Source organism: Manis pentadactyla, chromosome 1 (assembly GCF_030020395.1).
Source record: "Manis pentadactyla isolate mManPen7 chromosome 1, mManPen7.hap1, whole genome shotgun sequence".
Lineage (NCBI taxonomy): Eukaryota > Metazoa > Chordata > Mammalia > Pholidota > Manidae > Manis > Manis pentadactyla.
This window is the reverse complement of record NC_080019.1, coordinates 157683549-157705269: the sequence shown is the minus strand read 5'-3', so window position 1 is coordinate 157705269 and position 21721 is coordinate 157683549. Positions and strand designations below refer to the sequence as shown.

Below are 21721 nucleotides of genomic sequence, written 5' to 3'. Positions count from 1 at the left end.
CATCACCCTCTGAGATAAGCACTAGTATTATCCCCATTTTACAAATGAAGAAATTGAAGCTCAGAAGCTAATTGTCTTAAATCACTTAATTTAATAAGTGGAAGCTATGGGACTGTATCTGAAGAAAAGTTAGGTAAGACATGATCAAGGAATATGCTTAATTTTTGAATATACACTCTTCTAGCACCCAATCATAATTTTAGAAAAGATCTTCAAGTTAACCTAGAAGAGCACTCAACGTGTAGTCTGAGAAGCCTGGAAGTATCCAAGAGTATTTACAGAGGAGTTCATGAGGTCAAAACTATGCTCATAGTAAGACTTAGACTTTATTTACCTTTTTCATACTCACAAATGAACAATAGAATTTTCCAAAGGCTACATGAATTGTGCTATCATCACAAAATGAATAAACAAACATGAGAACTACCCAAATATTAATAAGATTTGAAAAAATATAAAACACCACTATTCTAATTTTCTTTTGGAAAATAGGCATTTTTCATTAAAAAAATAGGCTATTTATGTTAACACATAATTGATTTATCATTATTTCTAAATGAATTAATATATGAACATTTAAAATTTCTTAGTTTTAATTTCTAACCAATATAATCCATGTAAGCTACGGGACCTCAATAAATGTGTGTAAGAGGTCCTGAAGCCAAAAGGTTTGAAAACCACTGACCTAAAATAATAAAACTTCCTACTTGAAAACATAAATACAGAATATCAAGAGCACTGAGATATACTTTATATTCTCTTATGCTCATTATTTGATAATCTTACATCATTTTCTTTGTGATTGGATATCAGTTCTTCTACATATACCATCAAAAATGTAATCATATAAAGGTTTAAAGTGAACTGATACATGTATTTAGATATATACATATATATGTAAGCATGTTATATATTTTTTAATATATGTAAAACAAAAAAAGGATAAACTTCATATTAAATAATCTTAACTAATATAAGTGAAAAGCAAAACCTATTTTTGAAGTGCCAATAATTTTACTTCTTTGGTTTAAGCAGGAATGGTTTATAATTTAGTACTCTTTTTTCCTCCTCCTTGGGGGGAAAAAAACTTAATTATAGTTTTATAGAAAACTATTTTTCATTAAGTGTTCCTACTTTCACTTTATTACCCAGTTGAGTGCATAGGAGTCTGGAGTAATTTTCTTTGTATCAAGAAAAGAGCAAAGCTCAGGCTCATGGTATTGGATGAGTAATCGGAAAAGATGAAATGGTCTCCCCTTCAGTGAACAATCCCTAAAAGAGAAGCAAAGTTTCTTGCATTAATGTATCAGAAGTGATTGCATCAGTAACCGATTCCCCCAGCAAGACCCACCTCTTCTCCCCAGGCCCCCGAACCTGAACCACACAGCATTCCCAGCAAGCCTACCTGATACAACCAAGCAGAGACACCTAGTGCACCTGACCTGACACAAAGTTTGTAGGAACAGCAGATCCTACAGCCAACAATAGGGAGATTCTCTCCAGGTGAACCCAGGTAGCATTTAACACAAACGACTACAGGAACCACTGAAAATAGCTGCCCCACTTAGGTAATCTGGTAAGTTTTGGTTCCCAAAAGGAGATCTGAAGAATCCTGAAGAAGTTTAGCCCCTTCTCTAACAAATAAGAGGAAACTCCTAGGAAGGCTTCAGGTTAGCTCCAAAGTTACTGTGCTCAATTAGGAACATTCTTCAGCAAAGGTGCATGTCTGAAATGGCCATAGATGAGCATTTCAAAATAGTGGACCCAGAGCCTTAGAAGCTGTTGAAGTAGGCTGGGTGTAAGAGTGAATTCTAGGAAGTGTGACACACACAACTTACTAAATAACTACTAAGTAACTGTACTACTTTTTGCTTTGTTTCCTTGGGTCTAATGATTTGATAAAAACATGAGCAGCTGAAAGAACAGGCCATCATAAGAAAAGTCAATATTTACTGAGGAAATACACAGTAATAGACATTTTTTACAGAGTTACCTCATTTTACCTTTACAAGCAACACTATGAAGTAGATACTATGATCATCCCCATTTTACAAATGAGAAGAGTGAATCTTAGTTGTGGTCAACTAGCTCACCCAAGGTCACACAGCTGAGAAGTGATGGGGCTTGTACATAGAAACTGGGCATTAAACCATTATGCCATACTACTCTCCCATATATATATATTGATATTTCAACCACATATTTTGGTAGGGGTACAGTCTCAAAGCAAACTGTAAATGAACTGAAATAAGGTTAAAAAGTTCATGTAAAAAAGTTAATGAAATGAATTTCAAAGTTTTATCATAAAAGCACTGATAAACAATATTTTAAATGCTATTTCAAGTGGAAATAAACAAAAATAATTTGTACAAAACCAAGGTTTGATTGAGATCAATGCCAGGATTTGGTATAATTCTCTATCTACCATTTTTTTGATACTGCAGATGACAGAGAAGTTTTGTGGAGAAGGCAGCAGGTTGGTAATTCAGATGCCCAGACAGAACTGGATTCAGATGGCAAGGTTACCTCCTTAGTCTGACTACTTTCCCCACTCTATAGATGCAAGACAATAGACTGCTAAGGCAAAGCACAGACACAGGTAGTGAAGCAAAGTGGTGACATTAATTGTAGAAGCAATTGCCTAGGTTGTGGTCTCATTTTCAGAAAAGTGGGACATCTCAGGGAGTCAGACACTGCAAAAGCATGTGTTCATTTAAGAGCTGAAGACAGCAGTCACTCTCCACTGCAAGGCACTGTGCTTGATGGAATTCTACCCATGTTATATATGAATCCCTAATAAGAAGATATATCGTAATGGGGTTCTTTTAGCAGTACATTGTGGGGTGGTGTGCAGGGGCATTAATGCTGACCCTGGCTATACTGTGTTACATGCAGAACTCACAGAAAGAGTAACTGGAAGAATCTGACAAGACACTGTTATACAGCTCAGTGTAAAACCCCCTCCCCGTCTACTTTGACCTACCATTGCCAATATTCTCTAGAGAGCTCGAACATCATGTCCCTTGCTTTTACTAGTTCTGTTACACTGACTCCCAAATATGAGTTCCAATCTCAGCTCTATCATGACCTTAGCTCTGTCTCTTGGCATCTCTGGGTCTGTTTTCCTTACATGAAGCACTATTGCTTCAGAGTAACATAGAGGTTCACCACCCATGTGTACACTGGAATTACCTGTGGAATTTTAAAAAAATATCTATGTCTAGGTTCTACCCAGTCTACTTATACTTGAAACTTCAAGGGCCAGTATATTTTACAAGTTCTTTGGCTGAACAGCCATTTCTCTAAAGTAGATATACAAGTTGCCACTGAGCACATGAAAAGATGCTCAGTATCATTAGCTGTTACGAAATGCAAATCAAAACCATGAGTTACTTCACACTCACTACTCTAGCTATAATTTTTTTTTAAATTTGATGAGGATGTGGAGAATCTAGGATCTTCACTCACTGCTGGTGGGAATGTAAAATGTTGCAGCTGCTGAAAAGTCTGGCACTTACTCAAAAGGTTAAACACAGAGTTACCATAATATCCAGCAATTCCACTACTACAAACAGAAATGAAATGCATTTCTACACAAAAACTTGCCACAAATGTTCTTTGCAACTTTATTGATAATAGTAAAAAAGTGAAAGCAATCCAAATGTCCACCAACTGTTGAATGAGTAAATAAAATGTGGTATATGCATACAATGAAATATTACCTAGCAATAAAAATAATTAAATTAAGGATATATGGTACAATATGGATGAATCTTTAAGGCATTTTGCTAAGTCAAAGACGACAGTCACAAAAGACCACATATTCTATGATTCCATTAACATGAAATCCATTAAGGACAGAAAGATTAGTAGTTGCCTAGGGCTGAGAGTGTTGGGGAAAAACAGAGTTGACTACTAATGGGTATGGGGTTTCTTTTTGGGGGTGATGAAAGTGTTCTAAAAATGATTATGGTTAAGGCTACACAGCTCTGTGACTAGACTAAAAACCACTAAATTGTATGTACAAAAAGGATGGATTTTATGATACATGAATGATATCTTAAGCTACTGAAGAAAAAGGAAAAAAAGAAGTTCTTTATTTGATTCTGACAAGCAATCAGGTGGAGAACCATGTAGGTTAGAGTACAGGTGTCCATCCACGCTCAGGTTCAAATCCTGACAGTCACATACCAGAAGTGAATCCTGGATAAATCATTTAATCTCTCTTTCCTTCAGTGTCTGTAATTGTAAATCAGAGATCCCTATCTTATAGTGGTCATTTATACTGTTCAAATGAGAAAATGCACCAAGCATTTACACCTAATAACAGTGTGTTATCACATAGGAAGTAGTAAAACATGCTAGTCATTTAAATACCATGCTCTAGAATAGTAGTTCTCTAGCTTGGCTGCAATTATGAAGCTCTAAACAAACAGTGATGCCTTGGTGCCTTCCTTAGAGATTGATTTATTTAGTCAGGTATGCAAACAGGCATCAGGATTTTTAAGAGCTTCCCCAGTGATTCCAATGTACAACCAAGGTTCACTCTGCAGCCAAACCACTGATTTAGATTATGTCAAAAGTTCCTTTTGGCTCTAAAACCCTGATTTTCTGAATTCTTTCAGGCCTCATGAGTGCAGCCTCTGCTACTTGGCCTCCCACCTCCACCACAAACACCTACACATCTGTTAGTCTCAAATTAAATGTCACCTGCCCAGGGAAGCTGCCCCTGACCTCCAAAGCAAGTCAGGTTGCCCCCATCTCCACTCCCACAGCGCTCTACATTTCACCTTCCTAATACTCAGCACACTTCTAATTACTTGTTCAATACCAGTATTCCCAGGACTGTGTTCCAAGCTGTTTATCCCAGCACCTCACTTAAGGTAGCACTCCAAAAATTTTTTCACTTAGATACTATAATGTTATTTTTATTTTACAAATAAAGCAATTAGAATAGAGATACCATTGAAAATGTATGAAGAGTTATGCTGCATATATAAACTCCAAAAGGATAAATTCTTAACTACATCCTTTAAAAGATCTTTATAACCACAAGAAATAAATGCCCAAATACCAATTTTGGTTTAAACAACCTTAAAAGTTATTTGAACCTTTTACTTTACCACCAAAGTAAATCTAATGACTTTAGTGCAAAGCCAACTAGAACTTTATTTTTTAAACTATAACTAAGTCATATTTTACCTGGGAATGTATTTATTCATGATAGCATAAAAGCAGTTGTATAAATCGCTGCGTGGCAGTTGAAGATGCACCAATGGTTTGAGTAGATGTATCCAGCTAAGGGATGGGCTATATTTAATGTTACGTGATTTACAATAAAAAGTGATTACAGACTCAATATCCACAAGTAATTCTGCTGCTTTCTCTTCTGGCACTGAGAGCTGGTCTAGAAAATAAATAACAAAATAAAGTTACAAGGGGCCTGTTAGAGGTTCAATTATTGGACATAACACTTGTTTTACAAGCATACAATACCATTTTAGTGCATTTATAGCATGACAAGGGCAAAATAAAACTACATGGAAGCCCATTTTTCATTATACTTATTCATTATTTACTAGCTATTCTGTATTTACTACCTTAATATAATAATACTTACTTATACATATATATGTTAAACATAAGAATGAATAATCTGAAGTAAAGGGGTATGAAAAGTAGGCATAACCTATAATCCTGGAAGGCAGAAAAGTGTTTTCTAAACAATAGATTATTATCTACCCCATGATGGGCAGCTGCAACTGTAGACTTGTCAAAGGGAGGGAAAGTGATTCATTCTCCACCACCAAATCCCCTTTCCTGTGCCCACACCAGCAATAATGTTTCTGTTCTGCTGAGTACACAAAAGCCTATTTAATGAATAATTTAATTAAAATATGATAGAAGGAGAAATAAAAGGACACCAACAGACTATAGACTGTTAAAAAAGAGAGAAATATAAACTCAATTAGTTTAATCTTAAAAAAGACCTTGTCAGGTGATTAGAAACCTAGTCCCATAATTTACAATAGTTTTTCTACAGCAGATCATAACCTATCATTTATTTGGAACACAGCCCCCTATAATTTGAGGATTGTATACAAGAGTACAGATCTTTAATTATACAAAAAACAGTATTAAAACTGCAAGGAAACTGTAAATATTCTTGAAAAATTGAACATATAATGCAAAAGAGACACTAACATTGGGCTTTCTTAAAATATTAGACATTATTTTATAAGAATTTCAAAAATTCTAAAAATATTTACTAGCCCTTTAGCAATTCAACATATCCCAAATCATAGCAAAGATAATTCTATTGAAGAGTGACTCTTCCACCCCAAAATTATTATTTTCAAATTTTTCATTGTTTGAAAACAATTATTAAACTTACCAATAAACTCTAGACAATCTTTGTGAATAGTGTTCTGTTCTGGCAGGTCTAAAATACCATCCCATGATGCCAAACTATCGCCTTTTCCTGCAACATTTAGAGCAATCTGTACGAAAGATTAAAAAAAGGCAACTCGCTTCATATGTTATTTCTCATTCTTAGAAAATATGCAGTGATAATGAAAGAGCCTGATCAATTCCTAAGTGGGATAATCATGCATACTTCAAAGATTACAAAGTAATATATCTATACTCCACTAAATGCTGAGCCCTTAGTCATATCACAATGAACACAGGAATTTTAAATCTTCGTATATTAAATTTTACTACTTCATGTCATCCAGTGAATAGAATGGATTACACAAATATTTACATAATCACATGTGTTAAGTTTATTTCAAGCAAACATCATTAATGCTACAGACTAAATGTGTTTCCCTTGCCCCCTCCCCACACAAAATTCTTATATTGAAACCTAATCCCCAGTGTGATGGGTATTTGGAGGTGGGGCCTTTGGGAGGCAATTAGGTCATGAGGGTGGAGCCCTCATAAATAGGATTACTGCCCTTATAAAAAAAATATCTTAAGAGAGCTCCCTTGCCCCCTCAGCCATGTAAGGACATATTAAGGAATTACTATTCTTTTAAGTTTAATGGGATTACGGTTATTTAAAAAGTCTTTATCTTTTAGACTTTCATATTAAAGTACTTTAGTGTGCTAGCAAGGAATTGCTCTAGAATAATCTGGTGGTGGGGTAGGGAGAAAAGGATAGGGATACTAATAAAATGAAATTGGCCAAATGTTGATAACAGCTGAAGATGGGTACATGGGAGTTCATTACAAAAGTCTCTCTTCTTGTGCATGTTTTGAATTTCTATTATAAAACATTCAGAATGCTATTTACAGTTACATTTTACATTACAATTTCATTTCTGTTACATATATGTGCAGGGGGAAAAAATAAAAAGATATAAACTAAGACATTATTATCTGTTTTATCTATAGGTGGTAGATGACAGGTGATTTTTATGTTACACTTTACGTATGTATGTTTTAACAAGGTAAGTATTTCTTTTGTAATCATGACAAATTCTCAATTCCAGATTAAGAAATGATAATATACATGCACTGGAGAACAGTGGATGAGGAAAATAAAGCAAAGGTAAATCTCCTGTAATTACAATACCCAGAGACTTATTCCCCCCCTTTTCTTAACATAGCTGAGATCATTCCATGTCCATAATTATATATCCTATTTTACTATTGGTTGCATTTTCCCATTTCATTAAACAATCTTCATAAACATCATTTTTAATGCCTACAAAAGAAAACATTGCCTTTCAAAATCTAAATTATTAAATATACCAAACACTACAAAAATACATATTTTAGTAAGTTGCTGTTTGATAAATTTTCTACATGTGGCATGCTCATAAAATAATAAATTCTTCTGAAGTGAGGCAACTGAAAATAAAAATTCTCAAATACTATTCTTAGGTGATTGCAGTTTATTTGTTTTAGTTTTCACTTACCTTCCAAACTTTGGCCCTCAGCTTAGCAGGCAGTGGTCTCCCTTGAATTATATTTCTCAAAGTTTCAAGATCACAACCTCCTGCTTCCAGAGCTTCTTCAAGATCTTTTTCCCTAAAAAACAATGCTTTTTATTAAGATAAATTTTACTTCTTGTTTTTTCTTTTCGAGATTCATTTACCATGACCTGTTAAAGGTTATGTCTAAGAAAAAAAGGTTCTCAGCAGCCAAGACGTAATGTGAAGGCATACTCAGCACTTTTTCTTGAAAGAGAATCTCAGGTTCATGCACTCAATTAGTTCTTGTTTTATATTTAGTTCTAACAAGTTTAGTTATTGGTTTTCAAAGATTAAAGAAGTTTAAAAGAAGATAGGGCAAGCAAGCTGACAGCACTGAGAATTCATAGTAACAGTAGTATTCATGGTAGTAGTAATGACTGACATTTTATACAGCACTAACTTTGTACCAGGCACTACTCCACACAGTTTACATGTGTTTTTTTAAGTCTCACAGTAGCCCTATGAAGTAGGTTACATCATTGGCCCTAGTTTACAGATGCAAAAAATTGAGACAAAGAGGGGTTATGTAGCTTATTGTCACATGTCTAGTAGGTAGTAGAGTCAAGATTCAAATTTTAAGTCTGGTTTCAGAATTTATAATCTTAACATACAATGGAAAGAGGAGAAACATAAAATTAAGCCAAGAATTCAGAGCACTGGAAATACTTAGTATGTAACTATACAAATATCATGCTACAGCAGCACCTGGCTTACAGTAAGTCTAACAGGGGAACAAAATAAGCTCTAACGGCATCATTGAACTGTATATTAAAGCAAACTAATGCCACAGGATCAAGTAAATCATCAAGCAGTTATGTTTAAGGAGAAAAGTAGGAAATCAATTTTATTTTCATTGGCATATGGTTAAAATAATAATTGCTTAAAACTTTCACAAAGGTATGAGTTGTTTTTTAGAGCAGGAAATGACCACTTAAAATAACTAATTCCCTCAGAATTCTCAAAAGCTGAGGTTTCAGTCACTGTTCATAATTTTGGCGTACAATATATATGAAATCTGTACAAATAAAAATCCATAACTCAGCCAGAAAATTTCTAAAATTCTTTGAAGCATCCTGAAAGGCAGAGCATTCCACCAGGATCAGGAAACCAGGATTTTGTTACATTACTGTGGCTTTGAGGAAAATAAATCACTCCCATTCAACAGTCTCTCAGTAAGATAATGTAAATATCCCCTATTGATAGTATTACAAGAATATTAGTATAAGTGTATAAATTCCTCTAAGTATTGCTCCCTTAAGGGAAAGGAATTAAGTGAAAATGTAATCACTTGGGATCATATTCAACAGAAAAGCAGCAATCAAACTTGAAAAATTTCTTAACAAAGCTACTACAAATCCACATGAAGATAACTAGTAACCACATAAGAAATATCTTGTTCTTTTGGTATATGGTCACCAAAGTGCTGGACATGAAAACAAAGGAAAGAGATTTCAAGTCTACTATTGAGAAACAGTTCAGGTCTAGAGTTGATAAAGACAGAATTATCTATTCGATTCTGTCCAAAATGTACAAGACAGCCTGCCAGAATTTGAAGGATTATTTGTAACCATGGAACAAAGAAAGTTTAATGGAATCACTGATAAACAAATGCCATATTTTTTAATGAACGTATGTGTAAATGAATTGAAAACACCATTTAATGAGATGGAATGTTTACCAAATAAATTAAAAACTAGAATTTTTCCATTTATCAGTGTAAAACCCTTGGTTTCTTTTTGAAGTAACTTTGCCAAATCCCTTACTTTTACAGACAACGAAGCTAGTATTTTGTGGCAAAACGCCAATCTTCAATGGACTTTTTAAATCATACTAATAGACAAGCACATCTTTGTTGCTACAGCTGTTGTTGGATTCTTTGATGCTGTCCCAAGGGAACCACAAATAAGGTCTCTAGCAATACAACCATGAACATGAAACCAGAAAATGCTCCACCTTAAAAAGTAAAAGGCACTTCTCACAAACTAAATAATTAAAAGTAATGTTATCTTCTAACCAAGGTGTTCAAAGGCTCAGTTATCAAAACTTCAACATTACAAATGTGCTTGTGAAAGTAGTAAAAGACCTGAAAGGAGTCAATTTAAATAATTCATAAAGATGAAGTTCTTATCAAGACATAGACACCCTTATGGCATTTAGCTCCCAAATAGAATTTTCCTCTCCCTAAACCAAATTTCTTTCTACTTCTGAACAAGCAATCCCTAACAATACCTAACATTCAAAAGCAAAATGCATGTCTGGTGGGGTACGATTGGGTGGTTTGCGGTTTTTAAGTCTTCTTCGGTTACACAGGCTTCTCACTGACCTTAACAAGCTGAAGGTTGACAGAAATGTACTGGATCTTCAGACAGGTCTTAAAATAGAGAAGTACATATCCATTATCAGCTATTCTCTATTCCTCCCCACCCTGCTCTCAGCCCCTGGCCACCCCTGATTTTACCTTGTCTCTACACATTTACCTGTTCTGGACATTTTATAAATGGAAGCACAAACATGTGGTCTTTGTGTCTCATTTCTTTCATTTAGAATGTTTTCAAGGTCTACCTATGTTGTAGATGGCATTCCTAATAATATTCCATTGTATGTATATACTATATTTTATGTATCTGTTCATCAGTTAATGGACATTTGAGTTGTTTTAACTTTTTGGCTATTACAACTGTTTCTTATTTTTAACATAAAGATCAATAGTTCAATCAGTTAAAAGTATAATGCATATATATTATTTCTTTATTAATTATTTATTCTTCCTAAGAAGGTCTGGAAGAATTTAAATATCAAGTCTATTAAAACTTCACACCCATTAGGATGGCTATTATAAAAAAAAAGAAACAAAAACAAAATAAATGTTGGGAAGGATGTGAGAAATTAGAACCCTGTTACTATTACTGGAAACGTAAAATGCTGCAGCCACTATGGAAAACAATATGGCTATTTCTCAAAAAATTAAAAAATAGAATTACCATATGATCCAGCAATTTCACCTCTGGGTATATATCTAAAAGAACTTAAGCAGAAACTCAAACAAGTGTTTGCACACCATGTTTATGACAGCATTATTTACAATAACCAAAGGTGCAAGTAACCTAAATATCCTTTGATGGATGAATGGATAAACAAAATGGGTATATACATATGCAATGGAATATTCTTCAGCCTTAGAAAGAAAGGAAATTCTGACACATGCTACAACATGGGTGGAATGTTGAGGACATTATGCTAAGTGAAATTAGCCAGTCACAAAAGGACAAAAACCATACAATTCCACTTCTGTTAGGTACCTAGAATAGTTCAATTCATAAGAGACAGAAAGTAAAATCGTGGATGCCAGGAACTGCAGGCAGGCAGGGGAATGAAGACTCAGTGCGTAATGGGCTTAAGAGTTTCAGTTTTACAATATGAGAAGAGTTCTGGAGATCAGTTGCACAACAATGGGAATATATTTAACACTGCTGAACTTATACTTAAAAATGGTTAGGATGATAAGTTTTATATGCATTTTACCACAAATTAAAACTATCAACTCTAATCAATATATCATAGAAGGTCATGAATTTGAGTTCTATAGTCAGACCTGAGACCCAATTCAACAGCCATGTAATCATATATAGAAACACTGTGCCTACCTGATAGTCGGTTAACAAGTGTTGGCAATGTGTTACAGAGAAAATAGTATAAAATTTAAAATCAGAAAATGTGACATCAGACTCTACATATTTAACAGCTGTCTGACCTAGGTAGGATACAAATTCAGTTTCTTTACCTATAAAATGGAGATAGTACCAGATACCACCTAACAAAAGAGGTAGGGAATAGGCATACAGCATATGAATTAACCTCTGCTCTACCAGAATATCCCTCCCACTTGTCTTTCCATTCCATCTTAATGCTTACAGCTTGTCTGAATCTGTCCTTTCCAACTTTGTCTTTTAGGACAGTTCCCATGCAAGACTCCAAAGGCAAGGAAGCCTTCACTCTTTTCCAAAGGAGAGGAGTGTCAGTTGCTGTTAACATGAATCAGTTTGGGGTGCGTGTGACACAAATCACAAGAGACAAATGAAACAATAGTAAAATGTGGAAAAAAACTAAAATTAGAGAACAAGAGAAAACATGGTATAGGAATACAAAGTCACTCTTCATTTAGTCAAGAGTGAACCTTTAAAGAGAAAATAAGCACTCAATAATTTTTTTAAGAAAGAAAGCAACTGTATGAAATAATGATGTAGCCCCAGATTTAAGCATTAGCAATCATTGCCAGCCAACTTATTAGATGGCCTGAATGATTTCCCATAGAAATTCAACTTCAGAATAGTACTGTCACCTGTGCATACTAAGACAAATTTCTTAAACTCTCAATGATAGGATGTTTTCTGGATTAGAAATTTTTAAAAATTCATTAAGCCTTTCAGTCTATCAAGTAAGATAAATCAACTTCACTGGTTTTCAAAATTCTTAAAATTTAATCCTTTTCCATAATTATTTTAAAAAATGAAAGATTAGTTTTAAAAGGCCCCTTAAGACCTAGAACATATGTAATCACCTAAACTTAAATGCAGAGTACAGAGAAACTAGAGAGAAAACCCAATTATTCAATTTAAAAAATTAATTTTGTGTCTAAGAGTTGTCAAGGCGTAAGGTATATTACTGCTTGATTAAAATAAAAATACTAAGGCTGTATTACTGGGGAAATCAATAAATGTCCAAAGCCTGCTATGTAAACATCTTAAACATGTTATTTCTACTGCATAGGGTATTGCTCAAACCTGAGTCCATGAGCAGTATTAAACAGAGCCAAGAGATAAAATGGACTCAGAAATCCTCACTGAAAGTAGTTCTAGCATTCAAAAATATAAAGAACAATATAGCTATGATTACTATTCTCCTTTCCTCAAATATTTCCATATTTGCTTATTTGAAAGGTCCTATACATGCCTACTCCCTTTCAGAAAGTCATCTCCTCTTTGCAGTTCAACTCCCTGAAGAGTTGTTTCCATGTCCTCACTCTTCATTCACTCAAACGCTCCATTGCTCTACAAAAACTGCTCCAAGAAATCATTAATCATTTTTCTCAGTCCTCGTCCTCTTTACATACTCTGCTTAGTTAGACTCTCTCCTTAAAAACTCTGCTTCAGTTTCCAGTAATTCTCCTATACCCTCTCTAACCCATACTCTGAATTCATTCTTTCCCTGACAAAAGTATTCTCTCATTCAAACCATCAATACATATTAAGCACCCAGTGCACTAGCCACTGTGTGAAAAGCTGGAGATCTAGCAGTGAAAGAAAATGCCATGCTCCCATGTAGCTTACACTCTAGATGGCTATTCCAAGGTTTCAGCTAAAGTCATATTTTCTAAAACCCACTAAACAGGTGGGAGCAGCTCTTTCTAGCTGTAGTTCATTCAGATGTGTTTGGAATGTAAACCACTTTGAGCACAGATTAAACCACGACAGGCCCATGTATATATTATATACGAAGGCACAGTCTCGGATCAGTTATTTGGAAACTTGAAAATAATCATCTAAGTAGTTGTAAGCACGTAAACAACAGCAAATTGTGTAGCAGTGAGTCATGTGGCAAGCTGCACGTGTTGAGCTGTGGTTTCATGACTTATTTGTGGCACCCTATTTCTGGGCCCAGGTCATAAGACATCAGCACCAAAGCGTTGTCTGAATTTATTTTGCTACTATATTGGCATGCTGGTTACAAATAACTACCATGCCAAACTCCTTAATTAGTTCTGAGTATTTTCTGTGACATTTGGTAGAAACAGAAACAGGACAACTTTGCTACAGACTCATTTGCACAGTGGATGCTCAATGACCATAATAGGTACTATGCAACTTATTTTTAAATACCAGTTTCAAACCAGCAAAACTTTCTAACACTGAATGGTATGATGGCACACTCATAAATGGCCATGACACCTTACAGACTGTGACAGCACAATCTGGTAATGTAAAATCTTGAAGTTATCTGGATTTTTACCAGAATCAGACACACTCGTTACAGCATTTTAACAAGTTGTATATTTGAATGTCGAAGGGGAAACACTTCATTTCAGAGCTTTTAAAAAATACTGAAACTACAGATCCACAAAGGCTGCACTGAGAGGCTCCTTAATAAAACAATGTAATCCTCTCTAGAATTTGTGTTTAATGAAGATCTTGTGCCAAGAAGGTGTTAAAAACCTAGTCTCCTTGGCTTGATAAGCCAAACATGATAGCTAAAGCATTTCAATACTGTACACTAGGCAAGGAAGACAGAGATCACAGAATGTTGCTCTGTGAACTACTAAAATTAACTACAAATGGAACAGATGCTTTAAGTCCTCATAGACTTATTTTTGATCCACAATCCATGTAGATCAAATTGCACCAGTGGTACAAATGGTGCCTGTTCCTCTGCTAAGAAAACACCCAGGAATTTCTGCTCAAGCTAAAAAACAAATGAAAAAAGAAAAAAAGCTTCTCATAACTCTACTGTATATGTAATGTTGCAATGCACTGTTGTAAGCCTTTGTTTACAAAAGGGAAGAATATCTTCTCTACTAATGAGAAGTTAACTTTAAACAGTGCTGTAAATCCTCTTCTCTTCCATGTTTCCTCAAAATAAAAAGTCATGAACATACCATTCTTTTCTATACATATGAGAAGACTTTCCAGCACTTTTAATGCATGAAGAATTGCATCAGGTTTTCTTTTCCCCCACCAAAGTAGCTTATTTGGAAACTGAAAATAGAGTTTATTTTTCCTCTAAGAGAAAGAAGGGATGAAACAGTACAACTCAACACTACTACAAATTCTTGCTTTATCCAGAATGTAATGAGAAATACTACCAATATTATTTTTCTTGAAATCATCATTTTGGAAAATAAAAAAGGAACAACTACTGCAAATGAGGTGACAACACTGTAATATTTAGGCAATTCTTTCCAAGGGTACTTTGGAGATCATAATTTGGCAAAGAAATACATGTAACAGATTTTTTAAAATTCCACCATTTAATCCATTTCTGGATTCTGGCCATTAATGATAATTTATTTGATAAGAGAGGATCTTACTTATTTTCATGTCAGTGGTTAAATCTAAATGGAATCTACAAAGTAAAGCTCAAGAATTTCTGGTATTCAATTACACATCCATGAGATGAATACATTCTTCTACGTGTCACTTTTATATTTCAAAACAAAGGCTAAAAACTCTTTAAAGGGGAAAATAACCACAAGGGAGTTGTTTTAAATGCAAGTTTCTTACTTGTCCAACATCAATGAATAAAAACAACAAAGAGAGTACTGAGCTGATAAAGTTACAAAAACTGTGTAATTGCTTACATATTCAAATTAAATATTACTACTGTGCTCCCATAATTTGTTCATAAGTGAATGAAAATAATAATTCCATTTTTATATGATAAACACAGTATTTATTTTATATATTATGTATTTTATTATATATTACATATTATAAATTAATATTTTATATATTTACATATGCTTAAAATTTACCAAATACATTTAGTTAAATACATAACATATATAAGGCATATATATTATCTAGATGATATAGGTAAGCATATCTTAAGATTAAAAAATTCATTTACTTAAGTGATTTTTTAGCAAGAGTTTTAGCAAGAACACATTATGAAAACCAAAGAGGTCTGAAGTTACATACAGAATATAATGCTCTCTTATCACATCCTATCATATCAATATTGAATTCCCTCTTCTCAAGAATGAGAGACAATGTGGTACACAGTATACACATATCTTTCTAGCCTTTAGGTGTCAAATATACACAAAAGTTCAACATGCACACCTTTGAATATTGTGTCTTCCAAAATATATGGCTGATCAAGTATAAGTTTAGCATATTTTTAGTTGGGATCTCTTTAGGTGTCTACTAAGGTATATATATATAAGACATATAATGTATATGCAATCAACTTTAGAAAGAGCACCATGCTTAAAGAGACATGAACTTAAGGCCCGATTTTCCACTAACTAGGTTTGTCATCTGACATCTGACCCCTCTATGCTTGTCCTCTCATCTCTGACAAGGCAACAACGATAATTCCTAACTTTCTTTTTTCACAGTACTGTTGTAAGAATCAAATGAGACAGTATATATAAGTATTATATAAAGGATAAAGATCTATGCAAATACATGGTATATTCTTATATCTTCTTGCTGAAATTATTAAATACCTCCATAGTAATTAGTTTTATGTAATGGCTGCTGTAAAGTAAGAAAAACACACACTACAGCATTCCCACCCAACTACAAAATGCTATGTCAGCTTAAGGATGAAAAAACTCCTTTAACCCTCAAGTAAAAGGAAGACTGGTAACAAATGATTTAAGTAATCATCCTCTTCTCAGCTCAAGTGAAAAGGTTAGACAAACCCATAAAAACAAATATACATTAAACTTCAGGAAATAGGTTTTCTTTTATTTGGCACTCAACTAACTGCTCTTGCATTTCCACAAAGAACATTTTGCTCTTGTGAGCCTAACATAAGGGACTGATTTGTTTTCCATTTGTAATTCTTGATATCTAAATAAGTCACTTCAAGCACTGCCCCTACTCAAGCTGTATAATCCTATTCTATTCTGCTAGAGCATGTAATTTTCCAAAGCACAAATATTTAGATGATCTCCACATATTATTTATAGGGCTCAAATGTCGAAAAAATTGAAATGTCTAAGCAAGACAGAACAATTCAGTTCTGGTTTTAAATCTGTTTCAAATTTTTTCTAAATCACTACATAGCAGTTTGAATATAACCAGTACTGAATGTTTGCTGAGTGAATTATGAATGCTTTGCTAAACTCTGTTTTGCTTTTAGATACATGAAGGAGGGCTTTGTCTTTGGTTTACATCAGATAGAATGCACATTTCAGCATAAGCAGCAGAAATGATTTGCTAAGCACATTTTATCAATTCTGTTCAAAAAACACCTACTCATAAGTTGGCTGTGTATCACAGTACACTCAACTGGGTGCTCCAGAACTTCCTCAATATATAGTGAGATAGAATGTGCACCTGTACTCTCTGCAGGGAGTACAAACAAATGGAAATAAATTAATTGAATACATTTCTTAAGCAATTATTAACTCATACCTGTGGATATTAAAATATTCACAGAAACTAAATCCTGGAAGTGAATTATTATTCAGGAATTACCTTTAAAAACAGTAAAATCTGAGTTATAATAAAAAACATTAATGTAAATAGTATAAACAAAATGTCTCATTTTCTTCTTTTCCCTCTCCTTATAGTTTACAAAAATCAAACAGTTGTCACATAAAAACCCCTAATTCAAGGTTCATTTTCTCTTAATTTTTTTGTAATGTAATATCTAATCTTCCCAGAACCACAGTCACAATTGTTCTTAAACAACAGGTTTCTTTCACATTAAATATATTTCATATTAAATGTGTTTCTTTATTCATTATATCATCTGAAAATAACAGTCTGAAACTGCAATCACCTAATGTCTCCTTAAATGACTAAATCTCTCCTCATATTTTGATGTTTATGAAATGGGAAGCACTGAGAGTACTAATTACAAAGTGCACAAAAATTTGAGAAAGACCCTATTAGTCTCAAAACAATTTTTTTCACTTCTCAAATTAACAATAGAAGCTTCTTGAGGACACTGATACTCTCACAATTTTAAGAAAAGTTTAAGGAAAGTTTACCTATAAATTTAAAAGTTAAGCAATGAATTAAAATCATGACTCTAAAGTGAATATTGTACAAAAATTTTAAACAAATGCAGAATACCAACAGCTCTAACAAGATCCCCAGGTAATCCCAATGCATATTTACATTTTGAGAAGCACCGATCTAGAACATACCTGAGAAACAGTGAAGTGACATCTTGTGCTCTTCAGATCTTCAAGACCCAAATTGAGCCTTTTTACAAATGTATACACAATTTTAACAAGTTTAGGTACCTAGTTTGAGAGATGAAGAACAAACTGGGAGATACCACTAACAACAAAGAAATAAAATGGGAAAAAACGAAAAAGCAATCTCAAAAAGGGATGGCTGTATAGGGCCATTTACCACAGCAACAATCTACCCTATCTGCCTAGATAGGTCTCACTGTATTACAAAAGCCTAACAGTAACTGATGCTCTTAAATGTGCCTTCTCTAACTAGACCACAGATTCCTTGAGGACAGGGACCTAGTTTTATTCTTATACACTTACATTTGTAAACTGAATAACGATGTCACTAAGATGAGTTTAGGTTAGGCAATGAGATGTATGATACACTTCTGGAAAATTTCCATCTGTAAAAGTTAATAAAAACTGAATGTATTTTTTAAGAAAATAATAAGCCTCCCCATTCTGTAACAACCCATTCGGCAGGCACTCTAAGAGCAGGGGCTTTACTGAATCTGTGGCTTCAAACTTGAATGTCTTTCCTAACTTTGTTCAAACTCACTTCTAGGAGACCAGTCAGTGTGAAGAGAAAAGGGAGAAAGATTAGAAGAGAATGGAGAATAGAAATCACAGTACACCTCATGGTTCCTTTAATCATAAAAGTAAAAACACCAAAAATGGAAAGCCATACAAAGATACAGCAACCCTAGAAGAGAACAAATGCTACTTCTAGCAAGGAGTCCATGTTCATGCACATATGTAATTTAAATTTTTTCTAGTAGCCACATTAAAAACTAAAAAGAAATGGGGAATTAATTTTAATTACCTTTTATTTAGTCATATATCCAAAATATTATTTCCCCATGTAAGCATTGTTAAAAAACGATTAGATAATTTTACATCTCTTCTTGTACCAAGTCTTCAAAATCCAATTTGTATTTTACATTTACCCTACATCTTAGTTCCGTCTAGCCACATTTCAAATGTTAAATAGCCACATATGACTAGTGGCTAATGTACTGGATAGTACACTCCATGTTCCTTGCTCTTGTGGACCAGACACATGCTCACATCCTTCTAAGAACTCCTCAAAGACAGCTTAACTCTAGAAACATTTCCTCTCATGGACTTCAATAAGCTGACTACAGCCAGTTTATGACACAATTCACCCTTCCAAAACAGCAAACTTCATCAAGCTCTAGTCATTACTGTACAAGCATATCATTAGTTTTCTTGTCTATGTCCTAGCTCATGCTATTACTCCAATCCAAAGCCTTTCCTATTTGTTAATCTGACCGTACTACCCAATACATTAGCCACTAGTCATATGTGGCTATTTAACATCTGGATAAGATGTAGGGCAAATGTAAAATACATATTAGATTTTGAAGACTTTCTACAAAAAGAGATGTAAAATTATCTAATCGTTTTTTAACAATGCTTACATGTGGAAATAATATTTTGGATATATGACTAAATAAAAGATAATTAAAATTAATTCCCCATTCCTTTTTAGTTTTTAAAGTGACTACTAGAAAATTTTAAATTACGTATGTGCCTCACAATACTTCTTTTAGACACTGCTGGTCTAAATTACACTCATTTTCAAGGCCTAATTTAAACACATCTGCTTCCATGAAGCTTCCTCAGTGACTCCAAGTGGAAGTGGTTTCTGCTCCCCTGAACTCTCATAACTTTTATTCACACTCCCAAAGAATGGGATCAATTTTATGTTGTTATTGAGTGTACCTGTCACAGCTCCTCAACTCCAATACAAGGAAACTGAAGAAATAAACTAAGTAACCATAGTTTTCCTCCTACATCTCGGACAGTAAATGCACTAAGGTGATGCTTGACATCTGCTGAGAGCTGAATTCCTCAATTACTGTATTATCTATCCCTTTTATCAATTTCCATTTCTTTCTTAGGAATTAAAGTCCACGTCTACAAATGTCCTGTGTTATTTTAAAGCAAACGGCATGTCAGTGAGCTGTATAAATGTAATACTACGAAAAAGCAAATATAAAACTAGTACATGTGGTCGATTCGCTTAGATAAACTGCAAAAACCTCTAAAAGTTCCAATTTTTTAAATGAAGTTCCTAAAACAGCACTGTTAAGATCAACTATTTCAAAAGTAGAAGACCTTCCCAAAGATTAACGACACTGGGTGACTAAAGTCTATCAAAAAATTATTGGAGGTCCTACCCACACCACCGAGTACAAATCAGGTAAGCATGCAAAATGCTCAGGAGCAGCAAAAGCAATGTCCCACATCGCATCCAAAGCTGTGAAGATAGAGCGGTGGGGAAAGTGACGGGAAGGAAAAAGACGACGTGCGTGAAAGAGACGAATGGTGGAAACGTTGGAACGCAAAACGAGAAATAAAAACTAGGCTAAAAAATATCTTAACGATGTGGGTGGGATCCCCCCGGAGTTACTCTCTCAACATCTGAACCTTCAGAGAAAGGTCGCGGTGGTTAATTTCAAGTGATCTTTTCTTCAAATGGTATTCTAGTGCCTCAGATCCACAGCTACGAAACTTCCTTCCTAACCAAGCTGCCCTAACTCCCGGGACACGGACTCCGGCCAAACCCAGCCCTGAAGCCACCCTCTCCCGCACATTTTGGAAACCGGTGGACACGGTGGGAGAATCGGACTGAAACTCAGCGCCTGGCGACACCTCTCTCCCTTCGAGTCCGGCCTCGGCCACTTGCGCGGGCCGAGGGGACCGGTGTGCTGAAGGGACCGAGCAGGCGGGGGGCGGGGCAGGGCGCTGGACCTCGTCGCGGACGGTTCTTCCCGTTCCACGCCCACGCCTGCTGGTGCCTCAGGGACGGGCAGGGTGGTGAAGACGGAGGAATAAACGAGCGGTGAAAATCAGCCCCGGGTTTTCACTCACCAGCCGTCGTCGCTGGACGTTGGCAGTGGCAGGACCTCTTCTCCTTCCGCCATTGCTGTTGACGTCCACGTCACTTTGCCGAAAAGTGGACCCGGTAACGAGACAGACTCTGAGACCTAATGTCGTAAAAGATCCTCAGAAGTCTGGGCCTCAGCTTCTGAGGAACTTGGGAGGGAAATAAAGAGGGAAGAGGCAAGGGACGCGAGGAACGCAACGTCACGGCGTCCCGCGGGCGAAAAGCAGCTTGGGGGAGGAGACTGGGGTGGAGGCCGCTGCCCCTCCAAGGACTACATATCCCAAGATGCCGCGGGGCCTCTGGCGGGGTGGAGTGGGCGGGGCTTGGGGAGGAAGCGGGTCCCAGTTGGAGGTTCTTTTGAGCGCCGCGTCTGAGCGTCCAGTCAGCGTCTTCGTTCTGTAGGCGTCGTAGTAAACAAAAATAGAATAGAAAGTCCTAAATAGTGCAGAGAGGAGGGGAAGTGGGAGTTCCACTGTGAAGGTGGAGGTTGGAGGATGGCTACATTTCAGTCATTTCCTACTCTGACAACCGAGTTAGAAGAAAGAGTGGGGTGTAAGGAAAGGGCATGCCCATCCCTATCTTTTGGGTGCGGTCAAAAGTACAAATGCATGCCACATACTTAATGTCTAAATACTTAAAAGTTGTTTCAAAAAAAAAACTGAACAGTAAAGGAACTATGTTCTGGCATCCCACCTATATAAATGTATTTTCCTAACAACCTGGAAGGTCAAGTCCAAATTTAGAGTTCAGAGCTCTCGGAGTTCCAAGTGGAGAGAGCTGCCACGTTTTTCTCTTCCCACACTACTTCCCTTCCACTCCAAATGGATGTACACCTGGGCCTCCATAACCAAGCTCGGTCCACATTGCTACCACCAAAGCATGGGTCTCTTGTCTCCCCTTGACCATGCC

The 21721-nt window shown here is 35.4% G+C and overlaps 1 protein-coding gene across 3 annotated transcripts in view; it reads right to left on the bottom strand.

Moving 5' to 3' along the window:
* The window catches only part of TBC1D23 (TBC1 domain family member 23), a 57848-nt gene extending 36801 nt beyond the window's left edge, over positions 1 to 21047 (bottom strand). For 2 of the 3 annotated variants that reach the window (XM_036916517.2, XM_036916518.2), the window contains exons 1-5: positions 20797 to 21047; positions 7926 to 8037; positions 6395 to 6500; positions 5203 to 5407; positions 1149 to 1272 (exon numbers count right to left, since the gene is read on the bottom strand). In XM_036916517.2, the coding sequence (XP_036772412.1) occupies positions 1149 to 1272; positions 5203 to 5407; positions 6395 to 6500; positions 7926 to 8037; positions 20797 to 20849 (600 nt within the window). In that variant the 5' untranslated portion in view covers positions 20850 to 21047. Of the gene's footprint in view, positions 1 to 1148; positions 1273 to 5202; positions 5408 to 6394; positions 6501 to 7925; positions 8038 to 18219; positions 18303 to 20796 lie in introns of all 3 variants that reach the window. The other variant, XM_036916519.2, reaches the window with a different exon arrangement.
* Positions 21048 to 21721: the final 674 nt, after the last annotated feature.